An 18,014-nucleotide genomic window follows, 5' to 3' on the forward strand; every position below is an offset into this window, starting at 1 on the left:
GACCGACTATCTCAAGCGCTTTGCCCCATGCTGCTCTTAGGTTCCGCCTCTTCTCCTCTTTCCCCGAAAGCTGCTCATGTTAATTAGAAGCTCGAAGTAGGAAAGGAACCTTTCGAAGGAAGCATGTGGCAAGTGCCACGGGTACCTTCCACTATCATAAAATCCTGTCTCCGGTCCTTCCCTCGAGGAGTGTCCGTTTAGACAGTGAAGGAGGACAGTATACCCTTTGACTCCATAAGTAACAATTAGAAACCTGCAGGATGCGCTGCCGTTCTGACAATTGCATGAACAAAGCGGGGTTTAGCATATAACTAGGCTTCAAAATATGGGGGCAAAGTTGATATGGATTGAGAAGTCTCTAGTACAAGCAGTACAGTTCAGGAGAGGGTTATGCCTCCGAAGCTGAGCTAACCTAATGTGGAAGGGTCACGTGAGTGGCAACTGACACTTTCGGCGCCCATGACACGATACAACTTGAGAGCTTGAAGACAGCAGTTCCCATATCGAAGTTGTGCTAAGCCCCGAGGCAAGTTTAGACTCTAAAGTAGATTTGAGGTTTCGTAACGAGCCCTCTTCCGTTTGTGTCACCGCATATCGATCAAGTCACGATGTGATAGCTCGGTCAGTAGCCACTATAGCTCGCGCAATTGGAATTTCTTAGACTTGTATTGTTTTGTTGTTACGCCTATACAGTTCACTTCACTCACTTCCATTGAGGTAATTCTTCAACATCGAAGCTCGGTGGCAGAATCTCATTGATATCGTGTCTTTCAAAGAAGTATAATCCAATTTTAGTGAACAACCCAGGTCATTCAAACCAGACAGTCTACCACAGCTTTGCATATGAGAAGTGATTCACCGTAGTTCTCTCCCTCTGATGTCCCGCACTTGTACAATGCTGGTGCACAGAACAACTTCGCCGTAATTCCTTTCCTCATCAGATTCTGTTCTTCCCCTTCAGAGTTGTTATCTCCTGTCATCCATTCTGACGTGAATTGGAACAATTTGCCCCCTACCTCTGGAGATATCTTATCGAACTCGAAATCGGCCTTTTGCTGGAAGAGAAGGAGGTCGAAGGTAACAGCCGCCCTCACAATCGCTGCGAGATTATTCGTCCCCTTATTGTTCTCATGATCTCCAAATATGTGCTTCTCTTCTGTATAGTTCTTCAAATCTGACTTCATTTTCCTCGTGATCGCATCAATGTTTCGATTGATGCAGTCTTGATGACGCTTAGGACTGTTACCTATCACTCTAGCTGTCTGCGCTCGCCAATGATGGTAGTTCTTGATCAGCGACTGGCTTTTGTTGGCCTCTGAAGTCCTTGGTCAGTGCCATACATGCATCATTCGCTGGGAGGACCTACCATAGGCAGCACTATCGAGGGCCTTCGCGGACTCATAAAGACGACAATATTTTGCTCCTCCATCTGGACATGGCCCACCCATCCAGGTCCACTGGCAAAATACATCCGCCAATAAATTCTTCCACACATAACTTTGTACTAGCATTGAGGGACCCTTTTCATTATCCTCAGCCAGGTACTCAAGATAATATGGACTGGTCGATTCAAACGGACATGTTTCCGCCACGATGTTCGCCTCTTTCAAGACCTTAGAAAATACCGATTTTTTGTGTGGTTGATGGAACTTTCTACTCCATTGCCGAATATCGTGACGCAGCTCATCTCTTAATCTCGCGATTCTGTCATCTCCTAGCCTGAATTGATCGGTTGAATGGAGAGAGGCAAGCGCCGCTGTGGCATCATCCAATTTCATTTGCAATTCTATGACTTGAGTGTCCGCACACTCGAGCGTTTCATCAATGTCGCGTGTTGGGAAGCTTGGTCTGGTTGCTTCCCCGTTGTTTTCCCGTTCCTGCTGGCGAGAATGCGGACCGTTCTGGCTCGGCAGCTTGCTCTCAGCTTGGGCCATTCCATCGAGAGTCGATGCTGTCTTCGAAGTTTGATCGAGGCAGTCATTGAAACCCGGCGGCTGCGGAAGCGGTTTTCGAGAGTTACGTTGTTCCAACGTCATCTTGATCAGTCGAACAACAATGAGAAGAAGTGTTCGGCGGGGTCTGAAATTGGACCCCGTGCAAGCTTGACTAAAGGCACAACGTGCATGAAACTATCTTGGAAGATTGGCGCAAGCCCCAATGCAGCCTCATCACATTCCATAATGTTTGAGTGGCTTCATCCAACCAATGGTAACCTACGATGTAGACACACAAAACAAGTTGTCGTGTGACGAATCGTCACAGTAAATGACCCGCCAGGAATAAACCAGGACAAGTTTATGATACGCTAATCCTGATTTGGTAAGAGCTAACCCTAATCGGTAAGAAGGCCTGGCTTACAGCGGGACTTGTAAATAGCAGAGGTATATTTTAGCCCACGCCCTGTATAACCTGACCGTAAGGAGGCAATTAGGAAGGGGGTTTGAGGTAATTTATTGATTGGTACCGACCGGTCACGAATTATGGGCTATCGTCAGTGACGATGAAAGTGATGCTCGCCTGAGTTATCCTCCTACCCCGACTTATTTTCACGAGGCTGCGGAGAGAAATGTCGAATCAGGAAATAATTTAGCAGTCTACAATATCTCTAGCAACCAAGAGCTCCTCCAAGCACGAAGCCTGCAATTCCAAAGCTGATCGAACATATAGCTGCAAGCGCCTGTAGAGCATTTACCACTGTTTTGGACCCACCACTTTTCCACTTTGCCAATCTGCTCTCAACCTCCTCGCCAGGCTTTGATTCCAGCGTCTCCTTGTCTTCTAATCGTTGTTTAAGACCTGCCGAGTTCCTTTTCTGTGACCGCTTTGCCTCCAAGCGCTTGTTGCTATTCTTCTCGAATTGTAGCTCTAACTCCAATTGCCTCAAACGTTTCTTGAATTGTTCTGTGTCATTTGCAACCTCTGGTTCGAGGAACTCGCCTGCTGCCGTTTGATTTAGCGACATCTTTTGGTCGACCAGTTGTTCCTGCACCTTAAGCACCACTGACTTCTTTCCGAGCAGCTGTGACACGATACCCTGAGCGGAAGCTGTCGATCCATCGAATCTGGTTGTCGTTGATCCCTTCCTTCGCATGCCGCCCCAGTATTCTTCACGTAGCTCACTGTCTCGACTGTTCGCTTTTTCCATGTCTGTTACGAGACCCCACATGGTCGTTGCAAGCACAACATTCGGCAGGGCATCCTCTCCCACCAATTTCGTGAAGAGTTCGAGGTTCCGAAAAGAGGAGCCTCGCATGCGATTATCGGTGATGGGGTGGAGATAGATGATGCCTTTGAGATTGTATCCGAGCAGGCGGACTGCAGAAAGCTGTTCGGCAATCTCTTTGAGGATCTCGGTTTCGCTCCGTGTTGTATCGTCAAATCCTGGACAGTCCATAACCACGAAGTCAGTATTTCCGACACTGGTCTCCACGATTTGACATCGCTCGGTGCCTGTGCATCTCTATTAGTTCGATACATTTGTCTTCAGGTGAAGGACTTACATGATGCCAAGGTGTGCCCTTCTTCCAGGTTTTTTCCGGAAAGTTTGTTGACGAAGTAGCTTTTACCTGCTCCTGTCAAGCCCATGACAAGCACCAGGTTCTGAACGACATTGTCTAGTTGAGCCATGATGAAGTTCAGTTGTTCAACGCATTGAGCGACCAAAGGACACGATGATGGAGGAACGGTTCAAGGCTGAGTGACCGCAGCTGACAAGAGCCTCACACCATCAATTTAGAGACGGGAGCCTGGATTTCGAGCGACGGCATGAGCTGAACATCGCCGCAGCCGTCATTGGTTTTCCCGACATGCAGCTCCAATTTCTGTGATAATCTGCATTGCAGACAATCTTGTGCGGTCAATGATTGGGGTGCAATAGCAGGGGCGGCAGATATGTCAAACTCGGGGCTGAGTATTGATGCGTTGTGGAACAACCAGCGGCCCAATCTAGCGAACTGCGTGAGGAGGCGTTTGGGGGCTACGGAGATGTGGTGGGTGACCTCCCATTGCTTTTCTCAGTCTCCCGATCGTGCTATTCTCGTCCGATCTCCACATTTTTTCATTGCCTTGCGACATCCTTCTGATGTCGCAGGGCCCGCCGCATTCGATTCTCATCTCATTGCACAGTTCAATCACCTTCGACATTTGCTCGGCGCATCCACAAACATTGTTGCACTGTTCCAGATATTGACCTCGTGCGTTCGGCACAATGTCACGATCTCCACGCCCCCTCCCGCCAGCGATCCCAGCCTCACATTATGTTGTGATTGGGATAGACTTTGGCACCACGTTAGCCTCATATTTGCTCCTGAAAACTTCAGCTGACCTTGTGATAGCTACTCAGGCGTGTCGTGGACTTGGTCCAAGGCATCCAGTCCAGATCAGATAGAGCAGGTTCACAAATGGGATGTGGACATGGGTACTGCCCGCGCTCAAGAAGCGGATAAAGTGCCGTCGAAAATTTGCTACGATCATGGAGGCAACGTTCTCAAATGGGGTTACATGGTAACACCCAAAGATAGGCTGCAGGCGCAGTGGTTCAAACTGTTACTCTCAGAAGCTGCGATGGAGCAAGGCGGGGCCCGAGTCGAGGAAACAAAAAGTCTTCTTCGAAGACTAAACAAAAGTCCCGTTGACGTAGTTGCTGATTACCTCCGCTGTCTCTGGTTGCATGCGATTGATGTCATCGAACTTGCGTTGACCAAAATTGCCGTTGATAATATGACCTTCAGGGTAGTTTTGACATTGCCTGCAAATTGGGATCATAGTGCACAGGAATTGACGAAAAAGGCGGCGATTCAGGCTGGTATTACGGCGTCAAGATCGAGGGGTCCCACGAGTTTTAGAACAGTTTCGGAGCCAGAAGCGGCTGCGCTGGCCGCGTGGAAGGAAGCTGGAATGCGGTGGAGGCCAGATTTGAAGGTTTGTTTCGAGATATACCGGAGAGTAATGCTGATGCTGCTTAGTTGGAAGACGCATTTGTTGTGTGTGATGCAGGTGGAGGCACCGTGGTAAGTTAGTAAAGCTTTCATGGGAATCGAGAGTTGACCCGGTACCAGGATCTAATCAGCTATACCGTCAAGTCATTGGATCCTCTCAAACTTGAGATGTGTGTTGAGCCTACAGGCAAGTGCAGCTCTCCTTTGGCGAGGGCTTAACTGACTTTACCTTCCAGGTGACCTTTGTGGAGCTGTATACTTGGATGAAAGATTTGACTCGACAATTAGAACTATCGTGGGTAGTTCTGTCTATGACAAACTCGACACGGAAATCAAAGCAAAGGTTTTCGAAAATGACTGGGAATTCAGTGGGAAAAGGAAATACAATGGCATTTCGAAGCCCCCAAATGAATTCCAAGTCGATATCCCTGGGTACAAGCCCAAAAAGCCGGGGCTATTCGGCAAGAGGCCTAGTAGCACCATCACTCTGAAATCGTGAGTTGAAGGATTAGCACCTCTTAATTTATCTGACAGTGTCTCAGAGGCCATATGAATGCAATATTTCAGCCAGTTGTTGGGCAGATTGTGGACTTGGTTCGCACGCAGGTCACAGAGGTTCAAGATGTAATGGGAAAAGCGCCAAAGGTGAGATATCTACGTCACAGAAGGAATGCTTGGTGCTGACAATCGATTACAGGCTGTGCTTCTAGTGGGTGGATTCGGCGAAAACAACTTCGTCCTCGACCAATTAGCGTCGACATTCTCCCAGGTCCCCATCCAGCGACCAATGAAAGCGTGAGTTTTCGATCTGCTTTAAAACATTCAGCTAACGAGTAATAGCTGGGGTGCCATCAGTCGAGGAGCCGTGATCAAAGGTCTCAGCACATCAGCAGAAACAGAGACAGTTACAAATTTCATCTCAAGCTTGAGTTACGGCGTTTTGCATGACTCTCACTTCAATCCCTATATACACTCCAGTTTGGATAAGTATCGATGTCCTCTCAAGGGTGCTGATATGGCAAGAAATCAGTTTACTTGGTATCTAAGACGGGTAGGTGCTCTCATATCATCCGCAGGATGCATGCTAACAACTGATGCCGTAGGGAGAGAGCGTGAGCAAATTACAACCAGTCCAGTATCCATGGTTGATGAATGTCCGATCACCTTCGGAGCTGTGCGATATCCATGGAACGATCTGGGTTTCTGGTTTGAAAATTCCACCTGCGAGGCTTGCTTCAAGTGAGTCACAAGTACTTTGGCCATACAGTAGCTGATGTGGAACAGATGCGAGAAAGCTTTGTAAGATCCACTGCAATTTCGACGAGAGTATCTTCTTTGATCTTGAAGAGAAGAGAGCTGCTGATAGGGGGGCTATGTACAGAGTGTTGGATTATACACTCAATATGAAGGTTGCCGCAGGCGAGTTGGAGTGGAACATTTATTGGCGGAATCAGCAGATAGGCAAGGCGAAGGTTAGTGTAGAGTATGAATGACGAGAGGAGTTTGTTTTATTTCTGCTACACACTGGATGCTAAAGCTATATTCACATTCTACTTCTGAATCCGATATTTCTGGGCTTCAGTCGTAGTCATAGTATCTCGTAGGACAGTGAATAGTACGCTATAAACAGCTACATTTTCTCGAGCACGTCTCTCTTTGCCGCCGCGGCCTCGCCGAGCTTGCCCCAGTCTCCAAGCGTTAAAGCAAGGTTAGACATGGACGAGACCGTATCAGGATGCTCGTCGCCAAGTAAGTGGCCGTTGGACAGCGAGGGAATGACAGAGAACCTGGAACTAACAACATGGAATTCCTTGGCATGGTCGAACCTCAGGGTTGTTTGGATAACACTCATGGCAAGGTTGACCATGGCGAGGATTAAGAGTGCGCGAAACGAGCACAACGAAGCGGAGACCATCATACACACGGGTCTTCCTATTGGAGTGCGAAATCTTGGTGACAATCACTTAGGTGTCCTACTCGCACGCACTTGGCTAGCACGGATCCTCTTCCGACAAAACAGATACGAAGAGGCAGAGGAGATCCTCATCAGTGTAATTCCACGGCATAAATATGAAGCCTCCCGGCGAGAGAATGGAGATCATGTAGAACATCTAGATCGGATGCAGGCATTGTGGTTTTTATTGGAATGCTACCAGTCACAGGGAAAAATCGAGGAAGCTATTCAAATTGGCGATGAGCTTTGGGAAGCAGTGCACACCATTGGTGGAGAAGGATTAGGTGCGCAACATGTTTTCTCGAAACATCTGAATAAGAAGCGAGAGCAGTTGCTGTTTGAGAGGGGGGGTTCTAGTACGGAATCGATATCAGCACCGAAGCTAGAGCAGTTTGTGTTTGATAGGGGGGGTTCTAGTACGAAATCCATATCAGCACCTGACGACACTGTTTGCCCCGGCAAAATAACCAAGAGTCTCACGGCCTGATCAACAACGCTCGTTGATTTTGTGAGCTTTCATGAGTGAATGAGTGCAGCAAGGGCAACACTTGGCAATTACCGATTTGAGTCAATGAGATAAAAAGGAATCGCTTCAACAGGCTTTCGAATCCTACACCCCTTGTCGGCTTGCCGTAATGAAGTTATGTAGGGGTCAAAGGTTCTGACAGAGAAGACTCGCATCCAGGTCAAAGACATGTTTTATATCTTGCTCTGATGGATATCGTGAGTCCTGTTTGGGAAAAGCCTATGTCAATATTGCCGACTGAACCTGCAGCCACTGCGGTTAACAATTGGACTTGACATAAAGGTACTCAATGCAGGCCGGAGGGCAATCCTAAATGGATAGGTTCAATGATCACCATGTTCAACATATTGGCATTTGCGACGAAATATCCAAGAAGGAACTGACTGGGAGATGAGATTACAATTCTATGGCAGAAGATGGGTTTTCCCTAAGCCGCTTTCTATAAACACCATTTCTGTATTTCAAAAACCGAAATCAGCAATTTCCCAATCTTCTGGTCTGAGTAAGACTTTCGAGGTGGCTAACAAGGTTCTCGTGAATTAATTAGTATATAAACTCAGTAATATTATAATATATTAAAATAAGGAAGAGAAGTGAGGTGTGGCGTGGACGGCCGGAGCTGAAGATAATAAATGCAGTCACGTGAAATCAGATCACGCGACTAGCATGCAATTACTGACAATACTCCTTTAAATTGAAATAGTATTTTAAGGAATCGTTTTATTATAAGTTAAGAAGAACGCGATTATATTATAAGCCTTATAGCATACTAGCTTATACTATTAAAAAATCTAAGTTAAGGTCGCTAAAGGGTTTAACTAGCCAAATTCAAGTTGTTGATACTGTACCCTCAAATTTGTCGACACCCCCACCACCGCAATTTGGCTCCCCCGGGGATATCGTTTTACTATTTCCCCATAATATGGGTCCCATTTTTGCTCCCGTGTGCCCCGGTTACAGTTCCCTCATTGAATTGTGCCAAGGAATCCTGCTCATTGGAGAAGACCGAAAATCCGCTGACTCAGCAGGAATTGGCTCCTTTGTCCCAAGGTCACGCCTGTAACCACCCAGGGCCCCGTCTTTGATCCTATAAGAAACAACCAAATCTTAATGGAATTCTCGGATAACGTTTCTTTTATTCTACATCCAATGACCGGTTCTACGCAATTCCATGTATGCAACTTGGCGCGAAACGGCATCCGGGGTATGCAGGTGATCGGCAAAACGCTAAATTAGTTGCTTCGTCACTTTCCCCAACGTGCCAAGATTCCACTGTAAGGACCTTCACTCTGTGTTCCCATGCCTCCATACAAAGAAATGCTGTAACACGTTATCAGACGATATTCTCCTGAGTATCGAGAGGCCAAGAGTGTATCTCTCGTGACATATGCCTCGCAATGTCAAGTGGTAGTAGAGGCCCCGCGTCCCGATCCAAACGCGCCTGTCGTTCTTGCCGGAAAAGACATCTCAAGTGTATGTATCTAATGGGACACTATCAATCGGCAGAAACATTCTAAATCGAAACAGGCGATGAACAGGAGTCGTGTTCTAATTGTCAAAAATCCGATGGCCGCTGCGAGTATGATGAACATGAAGGTTTTATGGCGAAGCAATGGAGCCCGGGCGAAGCTGGTCTCAGTCGGGTGGAGCTCCAGGAGGCATTGAGTCTCGTCCAAGGCGCTGCACAATCTTCAGTAACGGCTGCCAATACTTTTATCAACGAGACGCAGGCTACAGCTAGCCAGTATATCATCACGAACTCTCCGGCCTTCGCGTCTCCTGGGTATCACTACAACACACCTTCGCCATCCGCTGCACCGCCTCGGCAGCATAGCATTTATAGTCCATCCTTAATTGGGACATCTCCATCAGCGACTTTTGTCCCCTCTCCAAGGGTCGAGAGGTCAAGACGGATTGGCCTTAATTCAGACCTCTTCTACCTCGACAAGTACTGCCACGTGATTGGTCCCTGGTTTGACTTGTTTGACCAGGAAAAGAACTTCTCTCTTGTTGTACCTCATCTCAGTCTCGAGCACCCCCTTTTACAGCTGTCATCACTAGCATGTGCATCCAGGCAACATCACCTGACATCATCCAGCAGCGTCGACACGACTCTCACATACTATGACGACGCCCTTCAAATGCTTACGGCCTCATTGAGAGACGAGAGCACTTCCTCTTCCGCTGCAGTGTTTGCCTCATGCTTATTTTTGGCCCATTGCGAAATGATTGGAGCCAGCACTCAGGACTGGCATCTGCATATTTCAGGCACATATTCGTTGATCAGGACTCATGGCTGGCATGGCCGAAGTGGTGAACTCGGGCAAGCATGTTTCTGGATATATTGTCGTATGGACCTTCTTTCCTCCCTCGCGACTGGCGAGCAAACTCGACTTGACACCTCACTCTGGATACCCAATTCGCCATCCCTCCCTGAAGTTTGGACAATCGATACCTGGGCTAATCATGCCGTCTTCATCCTGGCCCAGGTCCATAACTTCCTCTGCAAAATACGACAAACTCCAACTTTCGGTCCCAGCCTCTTCGACGAATGGCAATCCCTCAACAACTTCATCGATTCCCACGAACAGAACCAACCCAGCATCTTCCGACCACTTGTCTCCCTTCCACCTTCCGGAGACAACCCGTTCCCTTCCAATTTCTACATATCCGAGGCCGTGAGCGCTGCCCTCCAGATGTTTGACGTCGCCCGCCTTCTTCACATTCTCTCTCGTCCGGAACGCTCGCGCTCCGAACGAATAGCCCGCTTCCAAGCCCAAGGCGACATCGCGACTGTCTATATCGATCGAATCATAGCGAATAGCATCATTAATCGGCACGATGTCAACTGGGCGACCGCTGTCCAGTTGCTCAGTTCTGCAGGTCATGCCTTGGTGGGATGGCGCAAGAGGAAGGCACTGTTGGAGTGCTTAATCGATATTCAGTCGAGGACAGGGTGGAATACTAGAGATAACGTCAACGGGTTATTGGAATGGTGGGGTTGGGCCGGTCTTCTAATTGAGAGAGGCTGGGAATGGAGGGATGTGACGGAGGAGATAGGGGAGGAATATATGCCTGGCCAGGCACTGATGAGGATGTTTGAGTGGAATCTACCTGGGAGGAATTCTTGATTCACGAGGCCGAAGCTCAATCACTACCGAAGCCGAACAGAAACGATACAAAAGGCAAACCATCTACTGGATATGCTACAGTATTTACTCCCAAGACAACGCCATTCTTTCGATGCACCGCTAGTATTTACCATTTGCAACCCCAGCATCCTGCTTCACGATCTCCATCTTCAACACAGGATCCATTCGCTTTTCCAATGGCCAATCTCCCCAGAAGTCCTGTACATGCTTCATCAATCGGTGGTACTGTAACCCTGCACCTGGTTGAATGTGTCCAATGATTCCAGCCTTGTCGCTCTCCACGTGGGTTGGTACAATCAAACTTCTGCCAACGATGCATTCCAAACCCTTGAATGAAAAGCTCATGGCTTCTCGGCTTCCGCAAGGAACCCCAATAACATTGAGGAATTGAATCTTAGTCTTTGGAAACTGTTCTTGGAGGTAGTTGATGATGTTGGGGTTGTAGGAGCCACCTCCACCGAGGTAGATCTCGTCGATGCCGCCTGGAGGACCCCAGCGCTTGTAGCCATCGGCCAGTGACTTTGCTGTGATGCGGGTGATGGTTGCAATGCAATCTTCTGGAGTTGCTCCCTTCGCTTGCATCCGTTGGCATAGTTCTTCTGACAGGTTGTCGCCAAATGTTTCGCGTCCAGTTGTTTTGGGGATTTCGTGCACGAAGTATGGTTGTTGGAGAACCTCGTCGACGATTTCTTGGTCGACTTTGCCTGCGGCACCCATTACACCATTCTTGTCGTACTGACGCTCGCCGTTTGTGAAGTATCGGACAGCACCATCGATAAATACATTTCCTGGTCCAGTATCGAAATCATATCCCAATCTCGGGTCACCCTTTGGCAACATTGTGATGTTGGCGATTCCTCCAATGTTCTGAACAGCAACATTCTTCACTGGGTGTGTCGCGCAAAGTCCGTCCCAAGCCACGAACAAGGGACAACCTTGTCTACCAAGGGCCATGTCGCTGACGCGGAAGTTTGATAGAGCCGTGATTCCAGTCTTCGCTGCGATGATCGAAATTTCAGCCATATCGAGATGTGCGCGGATCTGGTCGCCTTCGAAGAGGTGGGGTAATGGCAGATGCCATATTGTTTGTCCTTGGCCTGCAATAATATCCACTTCTTCTTGCAGATCGAAGTTGTGCTCTTTCGCAAATTGTTGGATGGCGTTGGCGGCGAATTCTCCGAGCTACATGGCAATAAGTTATTTGATTGTGACAACTTCGAGTGTTCGAATTCCACTCACCTGGATATTGACCATGGAGATCTCTTCTGGGGATGTCTTGTTCGTTCGGATGAGGTGCATGACGCGATCTAGTGCCTTGTCAGCAACTCTTTCTTGGAACATCTATGGCAGCGATTACCCTTCAACGCTCCGTCAAATGCCACTTCGCCTGCTCGCAGCAGTCGCATCTTCAAAGGCGCATCTGGGCTTTCTTGTGTATAATGGATATGGGCAATGTCCAAACCATCCATAGATGTTCCGGCATTGGTACCAATGACCTTCAAGCTCAAGGGCTTGCCGTTCCACAGTTTGACTGCCATTGCGCTGATATTGAGAATGTGATGAAGGGGGATAACGGGGACGAAGTTGCACAGGACTTGAAGAGAGCACGAGTTGGCTTTATGGACCTCACAAGAGAAGAAAATATTCTACCTCGAGAGTCTATCAATAATGCGCCCCCCAACCCCACATCCACGCGTTCGGTAGCTGCTGCAATTGCCCCATCACCCCTCCATTTCCCGAGCAGGGGCACACGACTTCGTAGCGTTTTACCTTCCAGGGCGCCGGGTCGGTCATGCCGCCCCGCCATTACTTTTGAGCAATCCCAAAATCCGGGGATATCAAGTCGGATGGAGCGCCACCTTGATGAGATCTGCCGAGGCAGCCCGGAAATACTCTGTAGTATCAGAAGACACAGTCGGAGATACCCCACTTATCCACTACACCTATGGAAGTATGTAGCAATCAAGCGAATCACAAAGCTCGATTCGCACGAATCTCCTGCTAGCGTGGACCGTAGTAACGAAAGAACGGAGAGTTAGTGGGTCACTTGGGAGCCGCTTCGGACCCTGGCCGTTCAAGCACTCACGCCTTTCCTTCCTGTTCGTGCCTCGGAAGGAAATGCACTCCGAACGCGAAGGAAGAAACAATCCGTCGCTCGAATCTCCTGCTAGCGTGAATCGTAGTAACGAAAGAACGGAGAGTCAGTGGGTCACTTGCTAGCCGCTTACCAAGGCGCTTAGGCGTTTCCGCATTCACGCCTTTCCTTCCCGTCCGTTCCTCGGAAGGAAATGCACTCCGAATGTGAAAGAAGAGCCGTTCGTCGCTCGAATTTCGGGCTTTGCGGGGGCCTACCCCTAAGTAGAGGCCTCATTGGAGAAATGACCTCCTTCTCTGGGGCGATGCACTAACAATATTGAGTTTTGTCCCCCCGCATTTGATGGTAACAAAATGCATTTCTTTGCTTTAGCCTACCAGTACTCCGGAATCATCCCTCCAGAGTTCCACCCGAGCTCCAACTTGGCCGTCTAGTGCTGCCGACGTGGAGAGTCCGGGGCGTCCACTAGTGTCATGTTTTTAGTTCCTGATCTCCACGTCTGGTTTGCTTGCTGACTAGATAGTTAACACCACCATTTATTACTGAAGGCAAAGAGCATAAGTAGAGCTCTGTTCCCCTTAACATCAAGGACTTCATCAAGACATCTCACATCTTCCCCAATTTTTTCATCTATCATTCCTCACTCATTGTTCCCCTGTGCAACAGCCAAGATGGGTTTTTCAATGGAGATCACTCCGTTTACTACTACCATGGGCGGTATGAGTGGTCTGCCACTCCAGTTTGCCGTAGCATCAATCGCAACATGCGCCTTCTGGCTCTTTGGTTATGATATGAGTGTGTAAGTATGGCGACAGTTCTATCAAGCTTCACAGCTAACTCAAATGCAGCATGGGTGGCCTTATTACCGAAGAGCCTTTCCTCAGCGTCTTCCCGGAAACCAAGAACCCCAACGTCCAAGGTATTATCATCGCTGTCCTTGAACTCGGTGCCCTCATTGGCTCTATTCTCTGTCTCATGTACGGTGATAAGATGGGGAGACGGGGAACTGTCTGGGTTGGCATGGGTTTCATGGTTGTTGGTGGTGTTCTCCAAGCATCTGCCTACCATGTTGCGCAAATGGGAATCGGACGTGTCCTGTCAGGTATCGGTCTCGGGCTCCAAGTTGCAACAGTTCCAACATGGCAATCAGAATGCGCCAAACCGAAAACCCAAGGTCGCTGGGTCATGATTGAAGGTGGTCTTCAAACCACAGGTGTGGCGTGCGGACAATGGATTGGATATGCATTCTTCTTCACCCACGGCCAAATGCAATGGAGGGTTCCAGTCGCTATTCAACTCATCCCAGCACTCATCGTTTTCTGCTTGATTATGTTCCTCCCGGAATCTCCTCGATGGCTCATCAAGCACGGCAAGATCGAGCAAGGTATCCACAATCTCTGCAAGCTCCGTAACCTCCCGGAAGACGACCCGGTTCTCAAGGCTGAACTCGGCTCCATTATGGCCACTTTCGAGTCCCAGAAATCGCAAGCACCCTTCCAATACAAAGAGCTTTTCCAAAACGGCAAATCACAGACATTCCGACGAATGTGTCTCGGCTTCTTCATCCAGGCCGCACAACAACTCTCTGGTATCAACTTGGTCTCTACCTACGCCAACCAAATCCTTGGGCAGTCATTCAATCTCAGTCCTGGCATGTCGCACTTAATTGCTGCTTGTGGAGGAGCTGAATACGCCATCTGCTCGGTTCTCTCGGTTTTCCTGATCGAAGGACTTGGTCGTCGGAAAGCCTTCCTCCTCACCTCCACCGGCATGACAATTTCCTTCATCCTCATTCCCATCTTGCTCTCACGCAACGAACGGAATATGCAACTCGCCGCCGCCGGGTTGCTCTTCGTCTTCAACACCTTCTTTGGTCTCGCATGGGTTGGAGGCCCATTCCTCTACAGTGCCGAAATCGCCCCTCTTCGCACCAGGGCCCAGATTAACGGTGTTTCTGCTGCTGCGAATTGGATTTTTTGCTTCATCGTTGTTATGACCATTCCTCCATCGTTCGCCAACATCGGTTGGAAGACATATATTGTTTACGCCGTGCTGAACGCCTCATTCATCCCTATCATCTACTTCTTCTTGGTTGAGACGAAGGGACGCAGTCTGGAAGAATTGGATGTTATTTTTGCTGCGCCGGGAGATCCAGTTAAGAATGAAAAGAAGATGCCGCATAACATTTCGATTGCGGAGGGGAGAAGGATATTGGGCTTGGATGATGATGAAGTGGAGGAGAAGTCCAAGGGTTCAGTGGAAGAGGTAAAGGTTGGTGGGAGTAAAGAGGTTGATTATGCGTGAGTCCTCGTCATTTGAATTTTGAGATTGGGGGGGGTGGAGGGAGGTCCGAGGGCTCAGTGGAAAAGGCAAAGGTGGATGGGAGTAAAGAGGCTGATTGTGCATGAGTCCGTCATTTGTATTTTGAGATTAGGGGATACAGGAACGCCAACAGATACTGTATGTGCAACGATAAATATTTTGTTTGATGATTTTGAAAGATTCTCTTCGGCTCTTCTTCCGTGGAATCAAACCGGGATCTAATTGTTTCTCAAAAGTCAGATTTGAGGGCTAAATGATTTTATAGCCAAGTGGCACATATCAAGGAGCTGTCTAAGAAACATTATGTGAAATATGTATTACGTCTTGCCTGAGTCTTCCGTCTACCTCCGTCCATCAACCCAGCGACGCAAGATGATATCCCAAGCCACAGCCTCCCATTTGCAATCCCCAAATTTTCTTGTCGCTACCCACAAGCTAGCACCGACTTTGCCGCTGGCATATTCAACCCAAAACTCTAGCGTTCCTTTTGTGGATTTGTTGAAATTAGATTGGATTATACCTAGCGACGAACAGAAGGAGGTGTAGGATATTAAGGAGGTTTTTGAGGGCGTGGATCTCGGTGATGATAGAAGGATTTTGGAGTAGGCGGTTGGGGTGCGGGTTACACTGAGGATTAATGGGAATGGAAATGTTGTCTAGGATGATGTTTCATACATGGGATATTTCATGAGATCGCTCTATTATAATTGTGCTTAGGACCCAAGGTGGCAGGTTGCATTGATTGACATTCTAGGCCTGTACTGCCGAGTCAGAGACTCGCTCTCTCGCGTCTGAAGAAAGGGGTTAAGCGATCAGGTCACCTGACGAAGTGGGACGGCTATATCTGAATGTACCACAACCCGAGGAATATCGAGAAAGCAGACTATAAATCTACCAGGATTCAAGGAAGGAACACTCAGAACAGAGTGGACCTTAAGCTATAATACTCTACGTCTAGATGTTCCTCAGGTTGTGGTACATTCAAATATGATGGTCTGCCACGAATAGCTGCACTTTAGTGCACCATTGCGACGAAACCGATCTACACTCCCTTCTGAGACTGAATGTTCAAAGATTTTCAGTGTATTTAGAGCTGGTTAGCCATGTACATCAGGCACTTGAGGATAAGACTCGGATGGAATCTAGCAAGCTCAGATGGAACGTGTCAAGTCTAAAGCTAGGTTCGCCTCGCTTAGCGTTCTTAGTGAGCGGATCTATCAACATTGCAATTTTTAAATTATTGGAGTTTGAAACTTAAACTGTAAACCTAATTGAGTCCTTCATACATATACCAAGTCGCTTTTGATTTGTGATTGAATTTTGCTGATGTAATATATTTTGTTTTGCGGATCGCTTCGTTTTTGTGAGCGGAAAGAAACGTCGTGTGAGCGGGATAATGGAATCTCAACTTACCAAAAGCGTATTAATTAGGGAAACATTTGGATTGTAAAGGGATCTTTTCAAGCAATCGGCATGTTGACATATAATATGGTTGATTTCTGATGTCGAGTTAGAGAGACGAAGCCCCTTCGCTTCGCTTTTTTGGTGAGCGGGAAAAATTCTTATGTGAGCGGATCACTGGGGCTTAGCTTTTTTGACAAACCATATACTGGTTGTTAATTCTTAATTAATTGGCTATGTTTTGGACGTATGTATAACAGAACTAATACGTTGTTGATTTTTGATAGCTAGGGAGGAGAACTCAAAGCTCCCTGGATAATTGCCCAAGTGAATTCCGTATAGTGAGACCAGTGTCCGGAAATCGAAATTTTCACAAATTCACGTACAACAGGGTTGATTGCTCATATAGACCGAGCACATTGAGTCCGTGTCTATTAGCTGAATGTTCGACGGTCCCACGGGCACTGGAGCTGATTGTCGACCCGAGGCGACAACCGACATCCATATGCTCCTAAATTCCCCCTCATCCCAAACGACCACCGAGCATTAACTTAATTCTCCTTCCACACCATCAGACTAAGATAAACACTGAGTTCGTCATCTGCTTCAATGTACAAGATTTGCAACGTACTTCCACTGCATTATACAAAATTGGCTGGTACATTGGGATTCATTGTACAATATCAAATTGCATAGCCAACTCCCATCTTATAGCGCCGCCCACTCTCTCAGGTTCCCGAAGTTTGTGACAAGAGAAGAGCAACCCAGATTCCATTTTCCAAGAACTCTCCAATGCCACATCCCTAATGCGACCGATTCAAACCTTCTCCGACAACCTCACCTCAGCACTCTCTTCCGTACCTCTCCAGGCTTGTGCAACCCTCACCAGATTCAAGGCCGAGACGAAAGCAAGAGGAAACAATCCAAAGACCACCACCTCAGCATCCAAATCAAGCACTTTCCCCCCACCAAAAACCAAACCCAATGCAGCGAGAATCAAAGTAGCATAAAGCTTATCAGCTTTCACACTTTTCATGATTCCTGCTGTAGAAATGGCGAGCACGATACACACTGGCACCATTGCCCAAACCGGGATTGGCCATATCTCAAAGCTGGTGGTTGGTGGAGTTGCAGATTGAGAATGGCTTTGCGTAGAAGGAGTGAAGATCGATGAAATTGAGGATATGAGATGAGCTGCGGCCTGAAAGGAAACGTTAGAAGCGTAATATAAATAGCGCGGAGGGGGAAATCACCGTAGGATGCGTGGCTAGCGCATACTGGGCAGATACGAGGGCTGTTATGTATGCTGGGATGAAATGGAGATCGTGGTATCTGGACGAGAGAGAGATCCCAAGGGACTGCATGGTGTTGCACGTTGAATTGCAAAGATGGTAAACACGAGCACCGCAAAGCGCGACATATTTGTTGTGAGGTACTGTCTCCACATCAACACGAGATCACGTGAAATCACAAAAATCTTGATTGCTTATCGATAACGCGGTTTCCCTGACAACGCGGAGACTGCTTATAACGATTGGCTCCGCCCTGCGTTGCTGGCCAACCTCTTTACCTTATTTTCCAGCTCTTCTTAAGACGAACCTCCACGATGCCGACACCACTATACTTA

General features: G+C 47.9%; 7 protein-coding genes across 7 annotated transcripts; 3 read left to right on the top strand and 4 right to left on the bottom strand.

The window, feature by feature from the left end:
• Positions 1-812: 812 nt before the first annotated feature.
• Positions 813-2,036, bottom strand: K444DRAFT_634775 (uncharacterized protein; the record flags this gene model as incomplete). Its single annotated transcript, XM_024883790.1, has 2 exons — positions 813-1,315; positions 1,367-2,036. 2 exons carry the CDS (start codon positions 2,034-2,036, stop codon positions 813-815), a joined length of 1,173 nt encoding a protein of 390 aa, XP_024730890.1.
• Positions 2,037-2,857: 821 nt separating this feature from the next.
• On the bottom strand, positions 2,858-3,588 carry K444DRAFT_570502 (uncharacterized protein; the record flags this gene model as incomplete). Its single annotated transcript, XM_024877271.1, has 2 exons — positions 2,858-3,450; positions 3,501-3,588. Coding segments are annotated over 2 exons (678 nt in total), but the record flags the coding sequence as incomplete, so codon positions are not given.
• An 825-nt stretch (positions 3,589-4,413) lies between these two features.
• K444DRAFT_667654 (uncharacterized protein) lies at positions 4,414-7,378 on the top strand (the record flags this gene model as incomplete). Its single annotated transcript, XM_024887324.1, has 10 exons — positions 4,414-4,920; positions 4,965-5,009; positions 5,058-5,124; positions 5,174-5,432; positions 5,480-5,582; positions 5,635-5,732; positions 5,778-5,988; positions 6,041-6,176; positions 6,222-6,409; positions 6,554-7,378. The coding sequence occupies 10 exons, from the start codon at positions 4,414-4,416 to the stop codon at positions 7,376-7,378; spliced, it is 2,439 nt and encodes an 812-aa protein (XP_024730892.1).
• A 1,356-nt stretch (positions 7,379-8,734) lies between these two features.
• K444DRAFT_133250 (uncharacterized protein) lies at positions 8,735-10,608 on the top strand. Its single transcript, XM_024870470.1, has 2 exons — positions 8,735-8,890; positions 8,945-10,608. Exons 1-2 carry the CDS (start codon positions 8,815-8,817, stop codon positions 10,546-10,548), a joined length of 1,680 nt encoding a protein of 559 aa, XP_024730893.1. The 5' UTR covers positions 8,735-8,814; the 3' UTR covers positions 10,549-10,608.
• Positions 10,270-12,006, bottom strand: K444DRAFT_618446 (UPF0075-domain-containing protein). The gene is made up of 3 exons (XM_024881325.1): positions 11,927-12,006; positions 11,809-11,876; positions 10,270-11,751 (listed from the first exon to the last, which is right to left on the bottom strand). Exons 1-3 carry the CDS (start codon positions 11,973-11,975, stop codon positions 10,669-10,671), a joined length of 1,200 nt encoding a protein of 399 aa, XP_024730894.1. The 5' UTR covers positions 11,976-12,006; the 3' UTR covers positions 10,270-10,668.
• Positions 12,007-13,347: 1,341 nt separating this feature from the next.
• K444DRAFT_540829 (general substrate transporter) lies at positions 13,348-14,968 on the top strand (the record flags this gene model as incomplete). Its single annotated transcript, XM_024875742.1, has 2 exons — positions 13,348-13,463; positions 13,513-14,968. 2 exons carry the CDS (start codon positions 13,348-13,350, stop codon positions 14,966-14,968), a joined length of 1,572 nt encoding a protein of 523 aa, XP_024730895.1.
• Positions 14,969-16,794: 1,826 nt separating this feature from the next.
• Positions 16,795-17,790, bottom strand: K444DRAFT_618447 (uncharacterized protein). The gene is made up of 2 exons (XM_024881326.1): positions 17,641-17,790; positions 16,795-17,588 (listed from the first exon to the last, which is right to left on the bottom strand). Exons 1-2 carry the CDS (start codon positions 17,749-17,751, stop codon positions 17,205-17,207), a joined length of 495 nt encoding a protein of 164 aa, XP_024730896.1. The 5' UTR covers positions 17,752-17,790; the 3' UTR covers positions 16,795-17,204.
• Positions 17,791-18,014: the final 224 nt, after the last annotated feature.

This window comes from Hyaloscypha bicolor (genome assembly GCF_002865645.1).
Source record: "Hyaloscypha bicolor E unplaced genomic scaffold K444scaffold_136, whole genome shotgun sequence".
Taxonomy (NCBI): domain Eukaryota; kingdom Fungi; phylum Ascomycota; class Leotiomycetes; order Helotiales; family Hyaloscyphaceae; genus Hyaloscypha; species Hyaloscypha bicolor.